This window comes from Hyperolius riggenbachi, chromosome 6 (genome assembly GCF_040937935.1).
Source record: "Hyperolius riggenbachi isolate aHypRig1 chromosome 6, aHypRig1.pri, whole genome shotgun sequence".
NCBI lineage: Eukaryota > Metazoa > Chordata > Amphibia > Anura > Hyperoliidae > Hyperolius > Hyperolius riggenbachi.
Window position 1 is genome coordinate 380,965,016 of NC_090651.1, and position 20,214 is coordinate 380,985,229.

Sequence of the window (20,214 nt, forward strand, 5' to 3'; positions counted from 1 at the left end):
TGAAACTATACTTACCTGCTTCCTGTGCTTATTCCCCCCACCTCCCCCAGCAGAGTATTACCACAGTAGAGCTGTGAAACTATACTTACCTGATTCCGGTGGTTCCCCCCTCCCCTGGCAGCGACTCACTCTGTGCTGCATACACAGCTCTCCATGTCACATGATCGGGAACCATTTATGCAGCACAGATCCAATGGATGCTGGGAGGAAGAGGACATGTAATGCAGCGGAGAGTATTAGCTCAGAGGAGCTGTGAAACTATACTTACCTGCTTCCCGTGCTTACCCCCCCCCCCCCCCCCCCCCCTTACCCTCCTCCAGCAGAGTATTAGCACAGTAAAGAACTTCAGCGCAGATTCACTTATGTCCACCACCAAGAGCACCATAAAAACAGATGCGCTTACCAGATCCTTACAGACCTTAACTACAGGGTCTGTAATATGGCTATATGAGGTCAGCAGCAGGTGTCTTCGCAGCCGGCCTCCTCTCCAGATAGATATAACAATTCAAATCCTCACATGCAGAGTTTCATCAAATTTGAAGCATGCAAAGAAACAATACACATCTAAGCGTATCTATAGGGATTTTAATAGCTCAATAAAAACAGCATAAAAAGTTTTAAAAGGTCACTCACATCTGGGCCCTTGTTACAGGGACCCACAATGAAAACAGCACAAAAGATTATAGGACGCCGTCCAGCCACACGTCCGCCTCACCCGACCGGTTTCACTGTCAAAAGTTTCATCAGGGGCTAAAGGACATCGTGGCTGGATGAACCTATATATAGTATTTTACCTTAATTAGGCAGAAATGTGCAAAGTAGTTGCACAAGAGAACGCCGTCGCCGCTTCCGGGAAGATGGTGATGCGCTCATTACAGAATTCATTACATGTGAGTCGAAATTCGTAGTATACCTACTCATATGTCCATGTGGCCTTAAGTATGTGGGGAGAACCAAAAGGAAACTGAAAGAACGTTTGGGGGAACATGTTAATAATATAAAGAATGGTTTCGAGGGACATTCAGTGTCTGACCATTTTAGAATAAAACCCAATAAAGATCCCTCGGGATTGGTTTTTTGTGGCATTCAGAAATATCTGGGTAACTGGAGAGGTTCCAATAAAATAAGAGAAGTGTCGAAATTAGAAACAAAATGGATATATGAGTTAAATTGTATGGTTCCACATGGATTAAATGTTGAATTAGATTTAAATTGTTTCATCTCTAATGTATGAGGCCTTTTGAGAAATAGGTCTATATGAATTTTAACCACTAGATGGGAGTGTTGGATTATTTATTGAATTGTGACGGATTTTCAACCTGCAATGAAATTTCCAACATGTAATGAAATTTTACTGCCAGTAGATGGTAGTATAAGACAAGAAATGGATTGATCTAACATAGGAGATGTTTTTCTAGCATGTAATGATTTTTTGTCATCTGTAGAGGGGAGTGTTTGATAGGAAATGTTTTGATCTTTGTAAATGGGACGCCGTTCATCCCCACGTTTTGCCATGGAGACGCACGTCACATACGGATACGTAACTGTATCCGGAAATGCGCTTGGATTGATTCTGCATTGAGCAGGAGCGGAAGTGATGTCGCGTGGAGCGCATCACCATCTTCCCGGAAGCGGCGACGGCGTTCTCTTGTGCAACTACTTTGCACATTTCTGCCTAATTAAGGTAAAATACTATATATAGGTTCATCCAGCCACGATGTCCTTTAGCCCCTGATGAAACTTTTGACAGTGAAACCGGTCGGGTGAGGCGGACGTGTGGCTGGACGGCGTCCTATGATCTTTTGTGCTGTTTTCATTGTGGGTCCCTGTAACAAGGGCCCAGATGTGAGTGACCTTTTAAAACTTTTTATGCTGTTTTTATTGAGCTATTAAAATCCCTATAGATACGCTTAGATGTGTATTGTTTCTTTGCATGCTTCAAATTTGATGAAACTCTGCATGTGAGGATTTGAATTGTTATATCTATCTGGAGAGGAGGCCAGCTGCGAAGACACCTGCTGCTGACCTCATATAGCCATATTACAGACCCTGTAGTTAAGGTCTGTAAGGATCTGGTAAGCGCATCTGTTTTTATGGTGCTCTTGGTGGTGGACATAAGTGAATCTGCGCTGAAGTGTTTTATTCTACATTGATTCAAACGCTGTACTGAAGTGTTGGACTTTGGCTGCGATATACATATTTCCATATATTAGTTATTCTGGCTGCGCTGATATTATTTTGATATTAGCACAGTAAAGCTGTGAAACTATACTTACCTGATTCCAATGGTCCCCCCCCCCCCCACTCGGCAGTGACTCACTCTGTGCTGCATACACAGCTCTCCATGTCACATGATCGGGAACCATTTACGCAGCACAGATCCAATGGATGCTGGGAGGAAGAGGACATGTGATGCAGCGGAATCAGGTAAATATAATACCTTAGCTCCAATGCATTAATATTCTGCAAGGTGGCTTAGAGGAGAACAATGCCCCCATAGGCCCCAGAACATCCCCCTCCATGTTTGTGGGGGATATTGTTATGTCCCTGGTTGGTGGCGTGTTGATTTCAGTGAAAGAAGTATGATATTTACTTAACCTCTTTCCGCCCGCGTCACGCCGATGGGCGGGCCGCGGCGACAGCCCCAGGACCGCCTAACGCCAATTGGCATAGAGTCCTGGGGCTCTGTTTTGCAGGAGATCGCGCGCAGGCTGCGTGCGCATCTCCTGCTTGGGGGGCGGAGCTCCGCCCCGCCATCAGTCTCCGAGCGACTGTTAGACAGCGTGATCGCCGTCTATTTATATGGTGCAGCGCTGCGATCAGCAGCAGCGCTGCACTGGGGACAGCCGTGTGACACAGCTGTCCCCCTGGGGGACAAGAGAGCGATCGGCTCTCATAGGGTGAAGCCTATGAGAGCTGATCGCCATGATTGGCTGGCTGGGGGGAGGGAGGGAGGGAGGGAAGGGGTTTAAAGGAACAGGTTTTTTTTTTAAAAAAAGACACAAACATACATATTGATTAAAAAAAAATAAACATGGGGGGAGCGATCAGACCCCACCAACAGAGAGCTCTGTTGGTGGGGAGAAAAGGGGGGGGGGGGGTGGAATCACTTGTGTGCTATGTTGTGCGGCCCTGCAGCTTGACCTTAAAGCTGCAGTGGCACATTTTACTGAAAATGGCCTAGTCACTAGGGGGGTTTAGACCTGCAGTCCTCAAGAGGTTAAAGAGACACTGAAGCAAAAAAAAAAAAAATATGATATAATGATTTGTATGTGTAGTACAGCTAAGAAATAAATCATTAGGAGCAGAGACATAAGTCTAATATTGTTTCCAGTACAGGAAGAGTTAAGAAACTCCAATTGTTAATTATGCAAAAGAGCCATTGAGCTCCACGACTTTCAAAGTCGCAGAGAGCTCCGTCTTCTGAAGCTTATTATCTCAAGTGTCAGTCACTGTATTTTCTTTTTCTCTGCAGGGGACAGGTCAATAGTTCACAAGACTGCTCATGCTGAGTAGTGTGTAAAAACTGCAAATATTAGAGATTGTTATAAAAAACACTATATAACTAGAGATGTCGCGAACCTCCAATTTTTGGTTAGCGAACCCTGTTCGCGAACCTCCGCGAAAGGTTCGGGCGAACCGCAATAGACTTCAATGGGGAGGCGAACTTTAAAAAATAGAAAAAATTCTGACAGCTGGAAAAATGATAGAAAACATGTTTAACGGGCTCTAATACCTGGAGGCAGACATGATTGAGTGAAATACACATCAAATGTCCCAGGCTAACATCTAGGTTTCACACAGACCCCTATTTTAGGCCTCCCTCCTGCCGGAGGGAGGAGGGTCTCATCTGCTAGAGAATTATATTATTTCAAAAGCCAGTTTACATACCTTAGCTGAGAATTGAACCCAGGTCTCACTGTGTGGTGGGCAAGTACCTTAACCGCTGTACCACAACAGTACTAACAGAAGCAGGCCTAGCATTTACCATTTATGCTCAATCCAAGAGAAAAATTAGACAAGATAGCAGCATTAGGTAGACTTGCCTAAGGTCTCCTACTGAATAGGTGCTGGCTTACTGAACAGACAGAGACGAGATTTGAACTCTGGTCTCCGGTGTCAGATGCAGAGCCCTTAACCATTACACCATGGAGCCATTGCTTACCGATATGTAGCCAGACATGGCCTTGTATTTTGTGTTCAACAGTTGTCAAGAGAAAAATTAGACAAGATAGCAGTGTTAGGAAGACTTGCCTAAGGTCTCCTACTGAATAGGTGCTGGCTTACTGAACAGACAGAGACGAGATTCGAACTCTGGTCTCCTGTGTCAGAGGCAGAGCCCTTAACCATTACACCATCCAGCCACTGCTTACAGATATGTAGCCAGGCATGACCTTGTCTTTTGTGTTCAACAGTTGTCCAAAGAGAACCCTAGATAGCCAGGTAGATTCATCTCTCTCTCTCTCTCTCTCTCTCTCTCTCTCTCTCTAGTAGGGATGGTCATCCCTTCCGCGGAATTGTATTTTTGAGCATAAATGGATTGAGCATAAATGGTACATGCTAGGCTGGCTTCAGCATGTAGTGTTGGTGAGAGAGAGAGAGAGAGAGAGAGAGAGAGAGAGAGAGAGAGAGATGAATCTACCTGGCTATCTGGGGTTCTCTTTGGACAACTGTTGAACACAAAAGACAAGGCCATGTCTGGCTACATACCTGTAAGCAGTGGCTGCACGGTGTAATGGTTAAGGGCTCTGCCTCTGACACAGGAGACCAGAGTTCGAATCTCGTCTCTGTCTGTTCAGTAAGCCAGCACCTATTCAGTAGGAGACCTTAGGCAAGTCTTCCTAACACTGCTATCTTGTCTAATTTTTCTCTTGACAACTGTTGAACACAAAATACAAGGCCATGTCTGGCTACATATCGGTAAGCAATGGCTGCATGGTGTAATGGTTAAGGGCTCTGCCTCTGACACAGGAGACCAGAGTTCAAATCTCGTCTCTGTCTGTTCAGTAAGCCAGCACCTATTCAGTAGGAGACCTTAGGCAAGTCTACCTAATGCTGCTATCTTGTCTAATTTTTCTCTTGGATTGAGCATAAATGGTAAATGCTAGGCCTGCTTCTGTTAGTACTGTTGTGGTACAGCGGTTAAGGTACTTGCCCACCACACAGTGAGACCTGGGTTCAATTCTCAGCTATGGTATGTAAACTGGCTTTTGAAATAATATAATTCTCTGGCAGAGGAGACCCTCCTCCCTCCAGGTAGGAGGGAGGAGGGAATGGGCAGAAGGGTGGAGGGAGCACAAGAGGCTAATTAAAATCTCCCTAGCAGAGTGTGTAGCAGCTGTCCCTTAACTAATTAGTGTAGGCAGACAAGTGAGTCAAATGGTATAAGGGCCTTGCTTGGAGGGGGGCGGGCCTCCAGCATTGAGAGCAGTGTGTTTGGCAACGATCTGACTGTGATGTAGAGGGTCAAAGTTTTTCTCCATAGAGCATTATGGGGCGAATCGAACTTCCGGAAAAGTTCGCCTTTGGCAGGCGAACGCGAACCACCGAAGTTCGCCTGGAACCGTTCGCCGGCGAACCGTTCGCGACATCTCTATATATAACTGAAAATAAAAATATGAAAATATTTTCTTTGCAACTAATGTTATTTTTATCATCCGTACTACACAACCAATTCATAATATCATAATTTTGGAGTATATTATGATATACAGTGCACAGTTATCTGCACTTTGCATAAACCAGTTTGTATTTTCAATTGTACAGTATTTAGTACCTGGCTGACTTTGCAAGTCAATGAAGTAAAAAGGTAGAAAGGAACATCGGCCAGTCTTTTCCTGTAAACTCCTGCTGACCTACCCTACTCCTTGTGGGAGGGAGCAGAATGAGGAGGTGGGTGTGGTTAGGTGATGGGAATGTACAAACAGAGGAACAAATTACCACTATACTGGCAGCTCTATAGTTTGTGCTCAGATCTCTGAGTCATGTGACTGACAAAAATGTCTTCTGGAACAGCTGCATCAAATGTGAAATTTGTGCAAGGGCATAGTCCATATATCCACATTTACAAAGTAGAAGGAGTGTGAATTACCGGTACATCTTCAAATAAAGATTTTAACACATGGAAATGGTGACATATTCAATCTATTAATTTCAAAATTGTCTTCTGTTGCTGTTCATCATTGAGTGAGTTAAAGATAAAATCTAATATTTCTTGTGATAGTATGTAGAAGTAATCCCTGATATGATCAGATGGTACAATTCTGAAGACGTTCGGACATTTCGCTAGTGGGTGATTGGCAGTGCTGGGACACATGAAAGGCGCGTCACATCCACAACTTTGCTTGTTGGCATCATCTTCGGTCCTGCTGAGCAGCCATCCTGAGTGCTGCATCCCGATCCCATCAAGGAAAATTTGAAAGTAGAATTATCTGAAAAAAATTAAATAAAAAACGGAAATAAATTTTGAAGCAAGTTTTCGAGTATTTCATTATTTTTCTGTGATGAACAAGTGTTAAAGTAGGATTGAACTGGTAAAAAAAAAAGGATAACAGTAAAGCTCCATACACACGCTCAACAGCGGTCTTTTATGCAGCACAACTGTTGAACAACTGTTGTTGTGAAAAAGTTGAAACAGCTAAAAAAAAGTATTTTGCTACTGTTCAAACAGCTGAGAAAACTGATAAGAAGTCAATCCAACTGTTGGATCGACTTCTTATCAGTCTTATCAGCTTTTTGAACAATAGCAAAATACTTTTTTTAGCTGTTTAAACTTGTTTCACAACAAAAGTTGTTCAACAATTGTGCTGCATAAAAAAATGCTGTTGAGCGTGTGTATGGGGCTTAAAGTGTAACTGTCGGGCATAAAATCAAAAATCAATTCTTTATTTTTATCTGGTAAACAAGTAATAAGGATGCTAACCAGGTAATCCAAAAGTTAAAATCTCTATTACTTTTCTTGTTTATAAATGATCATTCCCCAGTTTACCTGACTCTTGTTTGGTAGGTTGCCGCACAAAGGAAGTTGCAGTGCATGCTGGGTTGTCTTTTTTTGCTTCTTTATTTCCCCTCAGACTTAACTAATGTACAGAAGCAAAAAAAGACAACCCAGAATGCCCTGCAACTTCCTTTTTGCGGCAACGTACCAAATAAGAGTCAGGTAAACTGGGGGATGATCATTTATAAACAAGAAAAGTAAGAGATTTTAACTTTTGGATTGCCTGATTAGCATCCTTATTACTTGTTTACCAGATAAAAATAAAGAATTGATTTTTGATTTTATGCCCGACAGTTACACTGTATTGTGGCAGCCTCACTGACCTCCTACTGCTCCCTTGGTAACTCACTTCCTGCAGGGTCCCTCTCCCTCCCTCGCTGTCCCCTCCTGATCTAAGTGCTGAGTGGCGTTTGGCAGCGGGCGGGACTTACCTTCCGTCTCACTCCAAGCGCCGGAAGTTCTGCTACTCTGGTCTGGACCAGACCAGAGTAGCGGCAAATCATCCCGTGCCGACAACGAGACGCAGGTAAGTTCCGCTTGCTGCCGCCTGCCAGCCACTCATCACTTCAGGAGGGGAGAGCGAGCGAGGGAGAGCACTAAGGTGAGGGAAGGGGGGGAGATTGCCCCCCTTCTCCACCGCTGATGCCACAGCTCTCCCTCCACTGTGCTGCTCCCCTCCTGCTGGGGGGGGGGGAATCATCTGGCTACCTATTGTGGGCACATATACCTCTGGCTACATATACTGGGCACATATAACCCTGACTACATATACTGGGACATATACCTGTGGCTACATATACTGGTCACATATACCCTGCCTACATATACTGGGCACATATACCCTGCCTACATATACTGGGCACATATACCTCTGGCTACATATACTGGGCACATATAACCCTGAGTACATATACTGGGACATATACCTGTGGCTACATATACTGGGCACATATACCCTGCCAACATATACTGGGGACATATACCTCTGGCTACATATACTGGGCACATATAACCCTGACTACATATACTGGGCACATATACCCTGCCTACATATACTGGGGACATATACCCGACTACATATACTGGGCACATATACCCCTGGCTACATATACTGGGGACATATACCTCTGGCTACATATACTGGGGACATATACCCCTGCCTACATATACTGGGCACATATACCCCTGGCTACATATACTGGGGACATATACCTCTGGCTACATATACTGGGCATATATATCCCTGTCTATATATATATTGGGGACATATACCTCTGGCTACATATACTGGGCACATATATCCCTGGCTACATATACTGAGGACACTGGCTGTTTGCCATTATGTGCATTTACTGGTGAAAAGCTATCTCTTATTATGTGCATTTACTGGTGAAAAGCTGTCTCTTATGTGCATTTATTGGTGAAAAGCTGTCTCTTATTATGTGTATTTGCTGGTGAAAAGCTGCCTTATGTGCATTTACTGGTGAAAAGCTGTCTCTTATTATGTGCATTTACTGGTGAAAAGTTGTCTCTTATTATGTGCATTTACTGGTGAAAAGCTGTCTCTTATGGTCATTTACTGGTGAAAAGCTGTCTCTTATTATGTGCATTTACTGGTGAAAAGCTGTCTCTTATTATGTGCATTTACTGGTGAAAAGCTGTCTCTTATGTGCATTTACTGGTGAAAAGCTGTCTCTTATTACGTGCATTTACTGGTGAAAAGCTGTCTCTTATTACGTGCATTTACTGGTGAAAAGCTGTCTCTCATTACGTGCATTTACTGGTGAAAAGCTGTCTCTCATGACGTGCATTTACTGGTGAAAAGCTGTCTCTCATGACGTGCATTTACTGGTGAAAAGCTGTCTCTCATGACGTGCATTTACTGGTGAAAAGCTGTCTCTCATTACGTGCATTTACTGGTTACATAGTTACATAGTTATTTTGGTTGAAAAAAGACATACGTCCATCGAGTTCAACCAGTACAAAGTACAACACCAGCCTGCTCCCTCACATATCCCTGTTGATCCAGAGGAAGGCGAAAAAAAACCTTACAAGCCATGGTCCAATCAGCCCCAAAAGGGAAAAATTCCTTCCCGACTCCAGATGGCAATCAGATAAAATCCCTGGATCAACATCATTAGGCATTACCTAGTAATTGTAGCCATGGATGTCTTTCAACGCAAGGAAAGCATCTAAGCCCCCTTTAAATGCAGGTATAGAGTTTGCCATAACGACTTCCTGTGGCAATGCATTCCACATCTTAATCACTCTAACTGTAAAGAACCCTTTCCTAAATAAATGGCTAAAACGTTTTTCCTCCATGTGCAGATCATGTCCTCTAGTCCTTTGAGAAGGCCTAGGGACAAAAAGCTCATCCGCCAAGCTATTATATTGCCCGCTGATGTATTTATACATGTTAATTAGATCTCCTCTAAGGCGTCTTTTCTCTAGACTAAATAAACCCAGTTTATCTAACCTTTCTTGGTAAGCAAGACCTCCCATCCCACGTATCAATTTTGTTACTCGTCTCTGCACCTGCTCTAAAACTGCAATATCTTTTTTGTAATGTGGTGCCCAGAACTGAATTCCATATTCCAGATGTGGCCTTACTAGAGAGTTAAACAGGGGCAATATTATGCTAGCATGTCAAGTTTTTATTTCCCTTTTAATGCATCCCAAAATTTTGTTAGCTTTAGCTGCAGCTAATTGAATTTCATCTGCCATTTATATGCCCATATAGCCATCCTATCCAGATCCTGTTGCAATATGACACTATCTTCCTGAGAGTTGATGATTCTGCACAATTTTGTATCATCTGCAAAAATAGCAACATTGCTCACTACAGCATCTACTACGTCATTAATAAATAATTTGAAGAGCACTGGACCCAGAACAGACCCCTGTGGTACCCCACTGCTAACAGTCTCCCATTTTGAGTACGATCCATTGACCACAACTCTTTGTTTTCTGTCCATTAGCCAGTTCCCTATCCATGCACACAGACTCTTCCCCAGTCCTTGCATCCTCAACTTTTGCACCAGACTTTTGTGGGGAACAGTGTCGAAGGCCTTTGCAAAGTCCAAGTATATCACATCTACAGCATTCCCAATATCCATATTAGCATTCACTACCTCATAAAAGCTGAGCATGTTAGTCAAACAGGACCTGTCTTTAGTAAACCCATGTTGATGCTGAGAAATAAGATTATTTTCTACTATGAAGTCATGTATAGTATCTCTTAGTAACCCCTCAAATAGTTTGCATACAACTGATGTTAAGCTTACAGGTCTATAATTTCCTGGATCTGATTTTTTGCCCTTCTTAAATAATGGGAAAATATGGGCTGTACGTCAATCCACTGGGACTCTGCCAGTTGCAAGAGAGTCACAAAAGATAAGATAAAGGGGTTTATCTATAACTGAACTTAATTCCCTTAGGACCCGAGGATGCATGCCATCCGGGCCAGGTGCCTTGTCTATTTTTAATTTATTTAGTCTTGCCTTCACTTCTTCCTGCGTTAAGTATTTAATATAACAGTTAGAAGATTGAGACTCTTCTGCCTCTGTAATTTGCAACAGTGCTGTTTCCTTTGTGAAGACAGAAGCAAAGAAAGCATTTAATAACTCTGCCTTACCTTGGTCATCCACCATTGAGTTCCCACCCTCATCCTTTAGGAATCCTATACAGTCAACCTATCTTTTTTTAGAGTTGATGTACTTGTAAAACTTTTTTGGGTTAGATTTGATATCCCTAGCGATTTGATTTTCAGCTTCGATCTTTGCCAGCCTAATTTCTTTGGTGAAAAGCTGTCTGTCATTACGTGCATTTACTGGTGAAAGGCTGTCTCTTATGTGCATTTACTGGTGAAACGCTGTCTCTCATTATGTGCATTTACTTGCCTTGCCCACTTTAGTTGCCCAATTTCCTCGAACATGTTTGCTCCTACCCATTTGACTGCCCCCTCATATGTGCCAGTATAGAACCGGCCCTGTACCCCTGCCTACATATACTGGGCACATATACCCCTGGCTACCTGTTCTGGGGACATCTCTCCCCCTGGCTACCTGTTCTGGGGACATCTATACCCCTGGCCACCTATTCTGGGGACACCTATAGACCTGGGGCTTCCTATTTTTGGGGAACCACTGCTGTCAGATTAAATGTATTTTGGGGAACTGCTGCCAGATTATGTGTATGTTGGGGGAATCGCTGCTGCCAGATTACATCTATTTTTTGGGAACCACTGCCATATTATCTGTATTTTGGAAGAACCTCTGCCAGATTACGTGGATTTTTGGTGAAATGCTGTAAGATTACATGTATTTTGGGGGAAGGGGGGAAAACACTATGGCAGAGCTCAAACTTCCCTGGCAGACCTTTTACAGCAATACTAAAATCATGTATATTTGGCCCCACCCATGACCACTAGTGTTGGGCGAACAGTGTTCGCCACTGTTCGGGTTCTGCAGAACATCACCCTGTTCGGGTGATGTTCGAGTTCGGCCGAACACCTGACGGTGCTCGGCCAAACCGTTCGGCCACATGGCCGAACTAAGAGCGCATGGCCGAACGTTCCCCGAACGTTCGGCTAGCGCTGTGATTGGCCGAACGGGTCACGTGGTTCGGACCCGAACGCGCTCTGATTGGCCGAACGGTCACGTGGTTCGGGTAAATAAATACCCGAACCACGTCATATCTCCGCCATTTGTCTGTGGGTTTAGCTTTGGGTAGGCAGGCAGGGTAGTTCGCGCTCCAGCCACGCTAGCCAGGGTCCCCCCCAGTCATTGTGTGTCACTGCTGGGAACAGTAGTACACCGCTCGTTCAGCCACACTATATAGCATTCTGTGTACTGTTCTGTGTCTGCTGGGAATAGTGGTACACCGCTCGTTCAGCCACACTATATAGCATTCTGTGTACTGTTCTGTGTCTGCTGGGAACAGTAGTACACCGCTCGTTCAGCCACACTATATAGCATTCTGTGTACTGTTCTGTGTCTGCTGGGAACAGTAGTACACCGCTCGTTCAGCCACACTATATAGCATTCTGTGTACTGTTCTGTGTCTGCTGGGAACAGTAGTACACCGCTCGTTCAGCCACACTATATAGCATTCTGTGTACTGTTCTGTGTCTGCTGGGGATAGTGGTACACCGCTCGTTCAGCCACACTATATAGCATTCTGTGTACTGTTCTGTGTCTGCTGGGAACAGTAGTACACCGCTCTTTCAGCCACACTATATAGCATTCTGTGTACTGTTCTGTGTCTGCTGGGAACAGTAGTACACCGCTCGTTCAGCCACACTATATAGCATTCTGTGTACTGTTCTGTGTCTGCTGGGAACAGTAGTACACCGCTCGTTCAGCCACACTATATAGCATTCTGTGTACTGTTCTGTGTCTGCTGGGAACAGTAGTACACCGCTCGTTCAGCCACACTATATAGCATTCTGTGTACTGTTCTGTGTCTGCTGGGAATAGTGGTACACCGCTCGTTCAGCCACACTATATAGCATTCTGTGTACTGTTCTGTGTCTGCTGGGAATAGTGGTACAACGCTCGTTCAGCCACACTATATAGCATTCTGTGTACTGTTCTGTGTCTGCTGGGAATAGTGGTACACCGCTCGCTCAGCCACACTATATAGCATTCTGTGTACTGTTCTGTGTCTGCTGGGAACAGTAGTACACCGCTCGTTCAGCCACACTATATAGCATTCTGTGTACTGTTCTGTGTCTGCTGGGAACAGTAGTACACCGCTCGTTCAGCCACACTATATAGCATTCTGTGTACTGTTCTGTGTCTGCTGGGAATAGTGGTACACCGCTCGTTCAGCCACACTATATAGCATTCTGTGTACTGTTCTGTGTCTGCTGGGAATAGTGGTACACCGCTCACCCGCCACTGTATAGCATTGTGCTCTGTGTCGCTGCTGGGAATAGTGGTACACCGCTCACCCGTCACTGTATAGCATTGTGCTCTGTGTCGCTGCTGGGAATAGTGGTACTGTATAGCATTTCTGTACTGCCACTGTACTGCTGCCAGTCAGCGTGTACTGTAAGGATAAGTGAAATGAGGAAGAAATCCGGTGAAAGAGGGAGGGGCAAGGGAAGAGGTGTTTCCCCTGACGGTTCACGTACAGGCCACAGGGGAGCACCCAAGAAAACCCACTCAATACCGCCCATGTTGTCCAGGACAACAACCCTCACAAATCCAAAAGAACAGGACCAGATAATTACTTGGATGACCTCTCAAGCGTCCAGCAGTGGGTTAAGCAGCACCAGCACATCACGCACGAGGTCCGAGTCCTCAGCCAGTTACAAGGAGCCAGTGGGCACAAAGCTGACACAACCGGCAGCGACACCACGCACACAACTGCCAGATAACCAGTCCGATGAATTACCTCAGGACACAATGGGGTATTCGCAGGAGCTATTCCCAGCCCAACAAACTTCCACCTTTCAAAGGTCAATGGAGGAACAGCCAGAAATGTTGTGCCTGGATTCACAACCGTTAACTGTGGGAAATGCACCGCGCACTGAAATACAAGGCGAGTCCGAAGAGGACTCGGAAACCCAAATCCCAGAGCAATTTGGGCAGGAGGGGTTGCAATTGCAGGAGGTCGGCCGACAAGATCTGGAAGACGACGTTGGAGTGTGCTGCGCAGAGGTTGTTGTGGGGAGCTCTACTCCACGGCGGCGGCCCACAATGACATATGACGAGTTTGAGGAGATGGAAGAGGAGGGTATGGACAATGTGGACAGAGACCCAGATTTTGTTTGTGAACGAGAACATCGCCGTCGTAGCAGCAGCACAGATGAGTCTGTTGAAGAACCCACTGCTGCACGAGCTCGCCTTGTGCCACAAGGTAGGCGGCGCGCAATTTCAGGCACCACAAGCGTGGAAGTTCAAGTGAGAGGCAAAAGAGGAGCAAACAGAAATCGCCAGCAAGGAGGCAGGTGCTCCAAAGTCTGGGCTTTCTTTGAAGACTGCACTGAGGATGTTACCATGGCGATTTGCAAGGTGTGCAAGACCCGCCTGAGCAGGGGGAAAAGTATTAACAACCTCTCCACCACCAGCATGAGCCGTCACATGCTATCCAAACATCCCACTCTTTGGGCAAACGCGTCAGGACAGGGTACCAGAAACAACACTGCCTCCCTTGGGTTCACCAGACCCGCCTCAGCAGCAGCAGTAGCCCAGCCATTGCGTGGTTCACAACATTCACAAACATCAGACGACGCTGACACTGTCACTTTCCGGAGTAGTGCTCTTGAGGTCTCCCAGTGTTCTTCAAACACAACAACCAACAGCCCTTCCGTGTGCAGCGCTACGGTTCAGTTGTCTGTGTCGGAGATGTTTGAGCGCAAGAGGAAATTGCCAGCAAATGACCCCCGGGCCGTGGCAGTAACAGCCAGCATAGCCAAGCTTCTGGCCTGCGAAATGCTGCCATATCGATTGGTGGAGACAAACAGCTTCAAGGGCATGATGTCAGTGGCCATCCCACGTTACGTGGTTCCCAGCCGCTACCACTTTGCACGCTCTGCAGTGCCTGAGTTGCATGAGCACGTGGTCAGCAAAATAACCCGAAGCTTGAAGAATGCCGTTGCCTGCAAGGTTCACCTCACCACTGACACCTGGACGAGTGCGTTCGGCCAGGGTCGATACATCTCCCTTACCGCGCACTGGGTGAACCTTGTGGAGCCTGGCAGCGATTCCTCACCTGCTACGGCACGGGTGTTGCCCACGCCACAAACAGCTGCACCGCCGTCCCTCCCACTGGATAACAGCAGCACCTACCTCTCTGACTCCTTCTCCTCCAACGCATCTCAAAGCTGTACCTCATCCGGAAACGCTAACCCAGCAGCAGTAGGATCGTGGAAGCAGTGCAGCACAGCTGTTGGCATGCGTCAGCAAGCGTTGCTGAAGCTAATCTGCCTTGGGGATAAGCAGCACACAGGGGAGGAAATTTGGAAGGGAATAAAGGAACAGACGGATTTGTGGCTGGCACCGCTGGACCTGAAACCGGGCATGGTTGTGTGTGATAATGGGAGTAATCTCATTCGCGCTTTAAGGTTGGCTAAGCTGACACACATCCCTTGCCTGGCGCACGTGATGAACCTAGTAGTTCAGCGGTTCCTGAGGACATACCCAGGCGTGGCCGATCTTCTGTTGAAGGTGCGTCGAGTGGCCAAACATTGTAGAACTTCCAGTACTGCTTCGGGGGCACTCGCCAAGATGCAGGAGCGCTTCAATCTCCCCCACCATCGCTTGCTGTGTGATGTCCCTACGCGCTGGAATTCTACGCTGCACATGCTAGCCCGCTTTTGCGAGCAGAAGAGTGCAGTGGTCCAGTACATGACGGCGCAGTACCGAGGCGCATCCGGCCAGCTGCCAAGCTTCTGTGGATCCGATTGGGCCAACATGTTGGACCTCTGCCAAGTCCTCCAAAATTTTGAGCAATCCACGTTGCTTGTGAGCAGTGACAACTCTTCAGTCAGCATTACCATACCACTGCTGTGTTTACTGAAGAGGTCGATGTTAAAAATCAAGGAAACAGCTGTCATGATGCAACTGGGGGAATCTGAAGGAGAAAACGATCAGCGTGATGGTACCAACATCAGGCCATCCGCCTCAGGGAACGCTGGCCCCAGCAGCTATGACGAAGAAGAGGAGGAGGAACAGCTGGAGTTGGAGCAGGAATTTCATGCCACCACTGACGAGGGCCAGAGCGGTGCACGTTGGACTTCCACAATTCAACGCGAATGGTCAGCAGAAGCAGACCAGGAGGAAGGTGACGACTATGATGCATCACAACAACTATCACAACGCTCACAAGAGGATGATGAGGATTCTGGTAGGACTCTGGCACACATGGCTCAATTCATGCTAGACTGCATTGAACGTGACCCACGCATTGTGCGCATTCTGGACAACACCAATTACTGGGTTTATACCCTTCTGGATCCACGGTACAAACACAATGTTCCAAAACTGCTTGAAGAAAGAGTCAGACAGGTCAAAATGGAAGAATACCAGCAGGCCCTTGTGGAGACTTTAGAGAGGAGATTGACATCCTCCCCCTCCTCTAGCCAGTTGTACGCAGACAGACTGACTTCCGCAAACCCAGGACGACCAGGAGGGCAGCAAACAACGCAAGCCGCAGCTAGTACCCAAAAGGGAATGGTATCGGCAGTGTCCTTGGAGTGGGAAAATTTTCTGACACCCATGCAGCAGCAGCCCACAGAACAGCAAGCGTGCAGATCCACCTCCAACACCGATCGCCTGGAGAAGATGGTCAAGGACTACATGTCAGATGACGTAGCTGTGTCTAACAATCCATCTGCACCCTTCAACTATTGGGTATCGAAGCTAGACACCTGGCACGAACTGGCAATGTACGCAATAGAGGTGCTGGCTTGCCCGGCAGCCAGCGTTATGTCGGAACGCTGTTTCAGTGCTGCCGGAGGCATCGTCACAGATCGGCGTATCCGCCTCTCCACAGAAAATGCAGACCGTCTGACTCAAATTAAAATGAATCAATCCTGGATTGGAAACGACTACGCAACACTCCAGGACCCCAACCAAGTAACATGACCAATGAACATCTGGGATGGTTTAGCGTTTCCGGTCCCTGTTTATTGAACCTCTCATCTGTATTACACTTATGACTGCATGGCGGCAAAAAGCATTGCTATATCCGCACGCTTTTTGTCCTCATGCAAGGCCTGTGTTGTTGTGTCTCAAAAAGCTTGGCCTTCTCCTCCTGCGCCTGCTCCTAGTCCTGTTCCATCACGTCTGCTGCTGCTGGGTTAGCATTTCCAGTCCCTGTTTATTGAACCTCTCATCTGTATTACATTTATGACTGCATGGCGGCAAAAAGCATTGCTATATCCGCACGCTTTTTGTCCTCATGCAAGGCCTGGGTTGCGTCTCAAAAAGCGTGGCCTTCTCCTCCTGCGCCTGCTCCTGTTCCATCACGTCTGCTGCTGCTGCTGGGTTAGCGTTGCCGCTCCCTGTTTATGGAACCTCTTATCTTTATTACATTTATGACTGCATGGCGGTACAAAGCATGCTATCCGCACGCTTCTTGCCCTCATGCAAGGCCTGGGTTGTTGTGTCTCACAAAGCGTGGCCTTCTCCTCCTGCACCTGCTCCTGTTCCATCACGTCTGCTGCTGCTGCTGCTGCTGCTGCTGCTGGGTTAGCGTTGCCGGTCCCTGTTTATGGAACCTCTTATCTTTATTACATTTATGACTGCATGGCGGTACAAAGCATGCTATCCGCACGCTTCTTGCCCTCATGCAAGGCCGGGGTTGTTGTGTCTCACAAAGCGTGGCCTTCTCCTCCTGCGCCTCCTCCTGTTCCATCACGTGTGCTGCTGCTGGGTTAGCGTTACCGGTCCCTTTTCCTGGAACCTCTTATATGTATTACATTTATGACTGCATGCCGACAAAAAACATGTTACCTGTGCAAAGAAAACAGACATTTCCCGCATTTAAAAGACAGTTTTCCCTTTGAAACTTTAAAATCGATTTTCTCAAAAACTATAAGCTCTTTTTGCAAATTTTTTTTTTCCTCTTGTACCCACTCCCAAGGTGCACATACCCTGTAAATTTGGGGTATGTAGCATGTAAGGAGGCTTTACAAACCACAAAAGTTCGGGTCCCCATTGACTTCCATTATGTTCGGAGTTCGGGTCGAACACCCGAACATCGCGGCCATGTTCGGCCTGTTCGGCCCGAACCCGAACATCTAGATGTTCGCCCAACACTAATGACCACGCCGGCATTCTGTTGCGTGACCACGCCCATTTTTTCGTGATTTTGTCAGTAAAAAAAAACTTTTGTCAGTAAATCTTTAGGTATTTGTCAGTAAAAAATAACGTGAAAGGTTGGCAACACTGGTCGAGATGTGTGTTGGAGGCGGTCCTTCCTGTATGAGTAAACGGCTGCAAAGAGCAACAATTATTGCAAGTAAAATGTGAAATATAAATAACAAATAATGTCTGCAGCAGCTTTGATGTCCCTGGCCAGTATGCAAATGTTTTTATTTATTTATTTTAAATGTGAGGATTATAATCAATTTTTCTGTTTGATTGTAACTATTAAAATATCTGACTAATGTACAGTTTCTACAAATCAAGAGGTTGGCAATCCATCAATATACCATTCAGTTTTGTCAGATTGCCATATAAAAAAATGGAATTTTGATCACGTTTCGAATAATTAAAAAAACAAAACATTAAAATGTTCTGTAAAACGTATTGTTTTTATTGGAAGAAGATTAGAATCGGGATGATACCATTTACTGGTATCATTATTGTAAATTATTGGTATTTTTGGATTGAAAAATGGGAAAAATTAAATCTTTTTATTGTATTGTGTGTGGCCATTTTTAGTAACACTGGGAAGTAGCTGTGCATTTATTTGTATGAGCTTGCAACATGTGGAGCTAAATGAAAAGGACTGTTTTTTCCCCCCAAACAAAAAAATAGACTTTATTTATAAATTTAAAATGTGAGCATCCCAATCAAAAAAGGGATCAATTATAAGACCAGTCCTGCAAATCGGTCCCTTTCTCAAACGGAAGGAAATCAGAGATCATGTTAGAAATTATTGGTCGATCTCACGGGTAAATTGCATTGTGTGTCCCAGCAATAACAGAGAAAAGGCCCTATTAAAAATGAATAAAAAATATATTCTATTGATTCCTCTCTGAATTGATCCTATCTGAATTGATTTCAGTCAGAGAGAAGTCGATGATTTTGCCCCATCGGGTTTTAAACTAGTCCATCTTCTCATGGGGGATTCGCAGTATTTTTTTATTTTTTACAAAAGCTCGCTCAGGAAAATGATTTATACAAAGATGCAGTATGGCCTCCCTAATTCCTTGCACACTATTTGGCATTTAGACTCAAACCTGGATCATCCACAAGGTAATCCTAGGCAGTTGCCTAGGGCCTGGAGAGAGTATAGGGGCAAGGTGGATGATAGCCCAGCTCCCACCAAATCTTACTGAAAAAAACAAAACTAGATGAACATCAATGGGGGGAAAACTGCTATCTTGCCTAGGGCCCCATTTCATCTTAATCAATTTCTGTTTAGAATAAACAACTACCATTCAGTTAAGGTATGTACACACGACCAACACCACAACATGACCAACTCCCTTCAAAGTCCAAGGCAAACACTACGAGACGACCAACCCCCTACAAAGTCCAAGACCAACACCACGACATGACCAACCCCCTTCAAAGTCCAAGACCAACACCACAACATGACCAACCCACTACAAAGTCCAACACCAACACCACGAGATGACCAACCCCCTACAAAGTCCAACACCAACACCACGAGACGACCAACCCCCTACAAAGTCCAAGACCAACACCACAACATGACCAACCAACTACAAAGTCCAACACCACGAGATGACCAACCCCCTACAAAGTCCAAGACCAACACCACAACATGACCAACCCACTACAAAGTCCACCACCACGAGATGACCAACCCCCTACAAAGTCCAAGACCAACACCACAACATGACCAACCCACTACAAAGTCCAACACCACGAGATGACCAACCCCCTACAAAGTCCAAGACCAACACCACAACATGACCAACCCACTACAAAATCCAACACCACAAGATGACCAAACCCCTACAAAGTCCAAGACCAACACCACGACATGACCAACCCACTACAAAGTCTAAGACCAACACCACACGTGACCAACCCCCTTCAAAGGCTAAGACCAACACCACGACATGACCAGCCCCCGACAAAGTGTAAGACCAACATCACGACATGACCAACCCAAAGTCAAACCTTTTGACACAACTTGTATTCTCTGCGCACCAACCAACTGAATGACCAACTCATTTACATACTGCATGCAAGTGAAGCGATGGACTGCAGGACATGGCCACATTTAAGACAAGTATGTTATTCAAGTGACATTGTACACATGCAACCAACTGCCCCATATCAGCAACAGTTGAGTAAGTTGGTCTGCAGGATAGAGCAAGCAAACCGCATGTTATCAGCCGCTCATCTAATCATTTGTCATGCGTACACACATCTGATTGCCATCCAACAGACCAAAATCAGACAACAATTAGGTGGGTTGTTTGAGCGTGTGTATGGGCCTTAAGTATTTTTGAAAATAAAGAAAACTCAGAGAAATCCCTCAATGAGGAGATTGACTGGTCCAAA

General features: G+C 45.7%; 1 protein-coding gene across 2 annotated transcripts in view; it reads right to left on the reverse strand.

Annotated features, from left to right (window-relative positions):
* Nucleotides 1–6,128: 6,128 nt before the first annotated feature.
* LOC137523096 (protein RoBo-1-like) overlaps nucleotides 6,129–20,214 on the reverse strand; it is a 73,553-nt gene continuing 59,467 nt past the window's right edge. For both annotated transcript variants that reach the window (XM_068243314.1, XM_068243313.1), the window contains exon 5: nucleotides 6,129–6,431. In XM_068243314.1, the coding sequence (XP_068099415.1) occupies nucleotides 6,286–6,431 (146 nt within the window). In that variant the 3' untranslated portion in view covers nucleotides 6,129–6,285. The remainder of the gene's footprint in view (nucleotides 6,432–20,214) is intronic.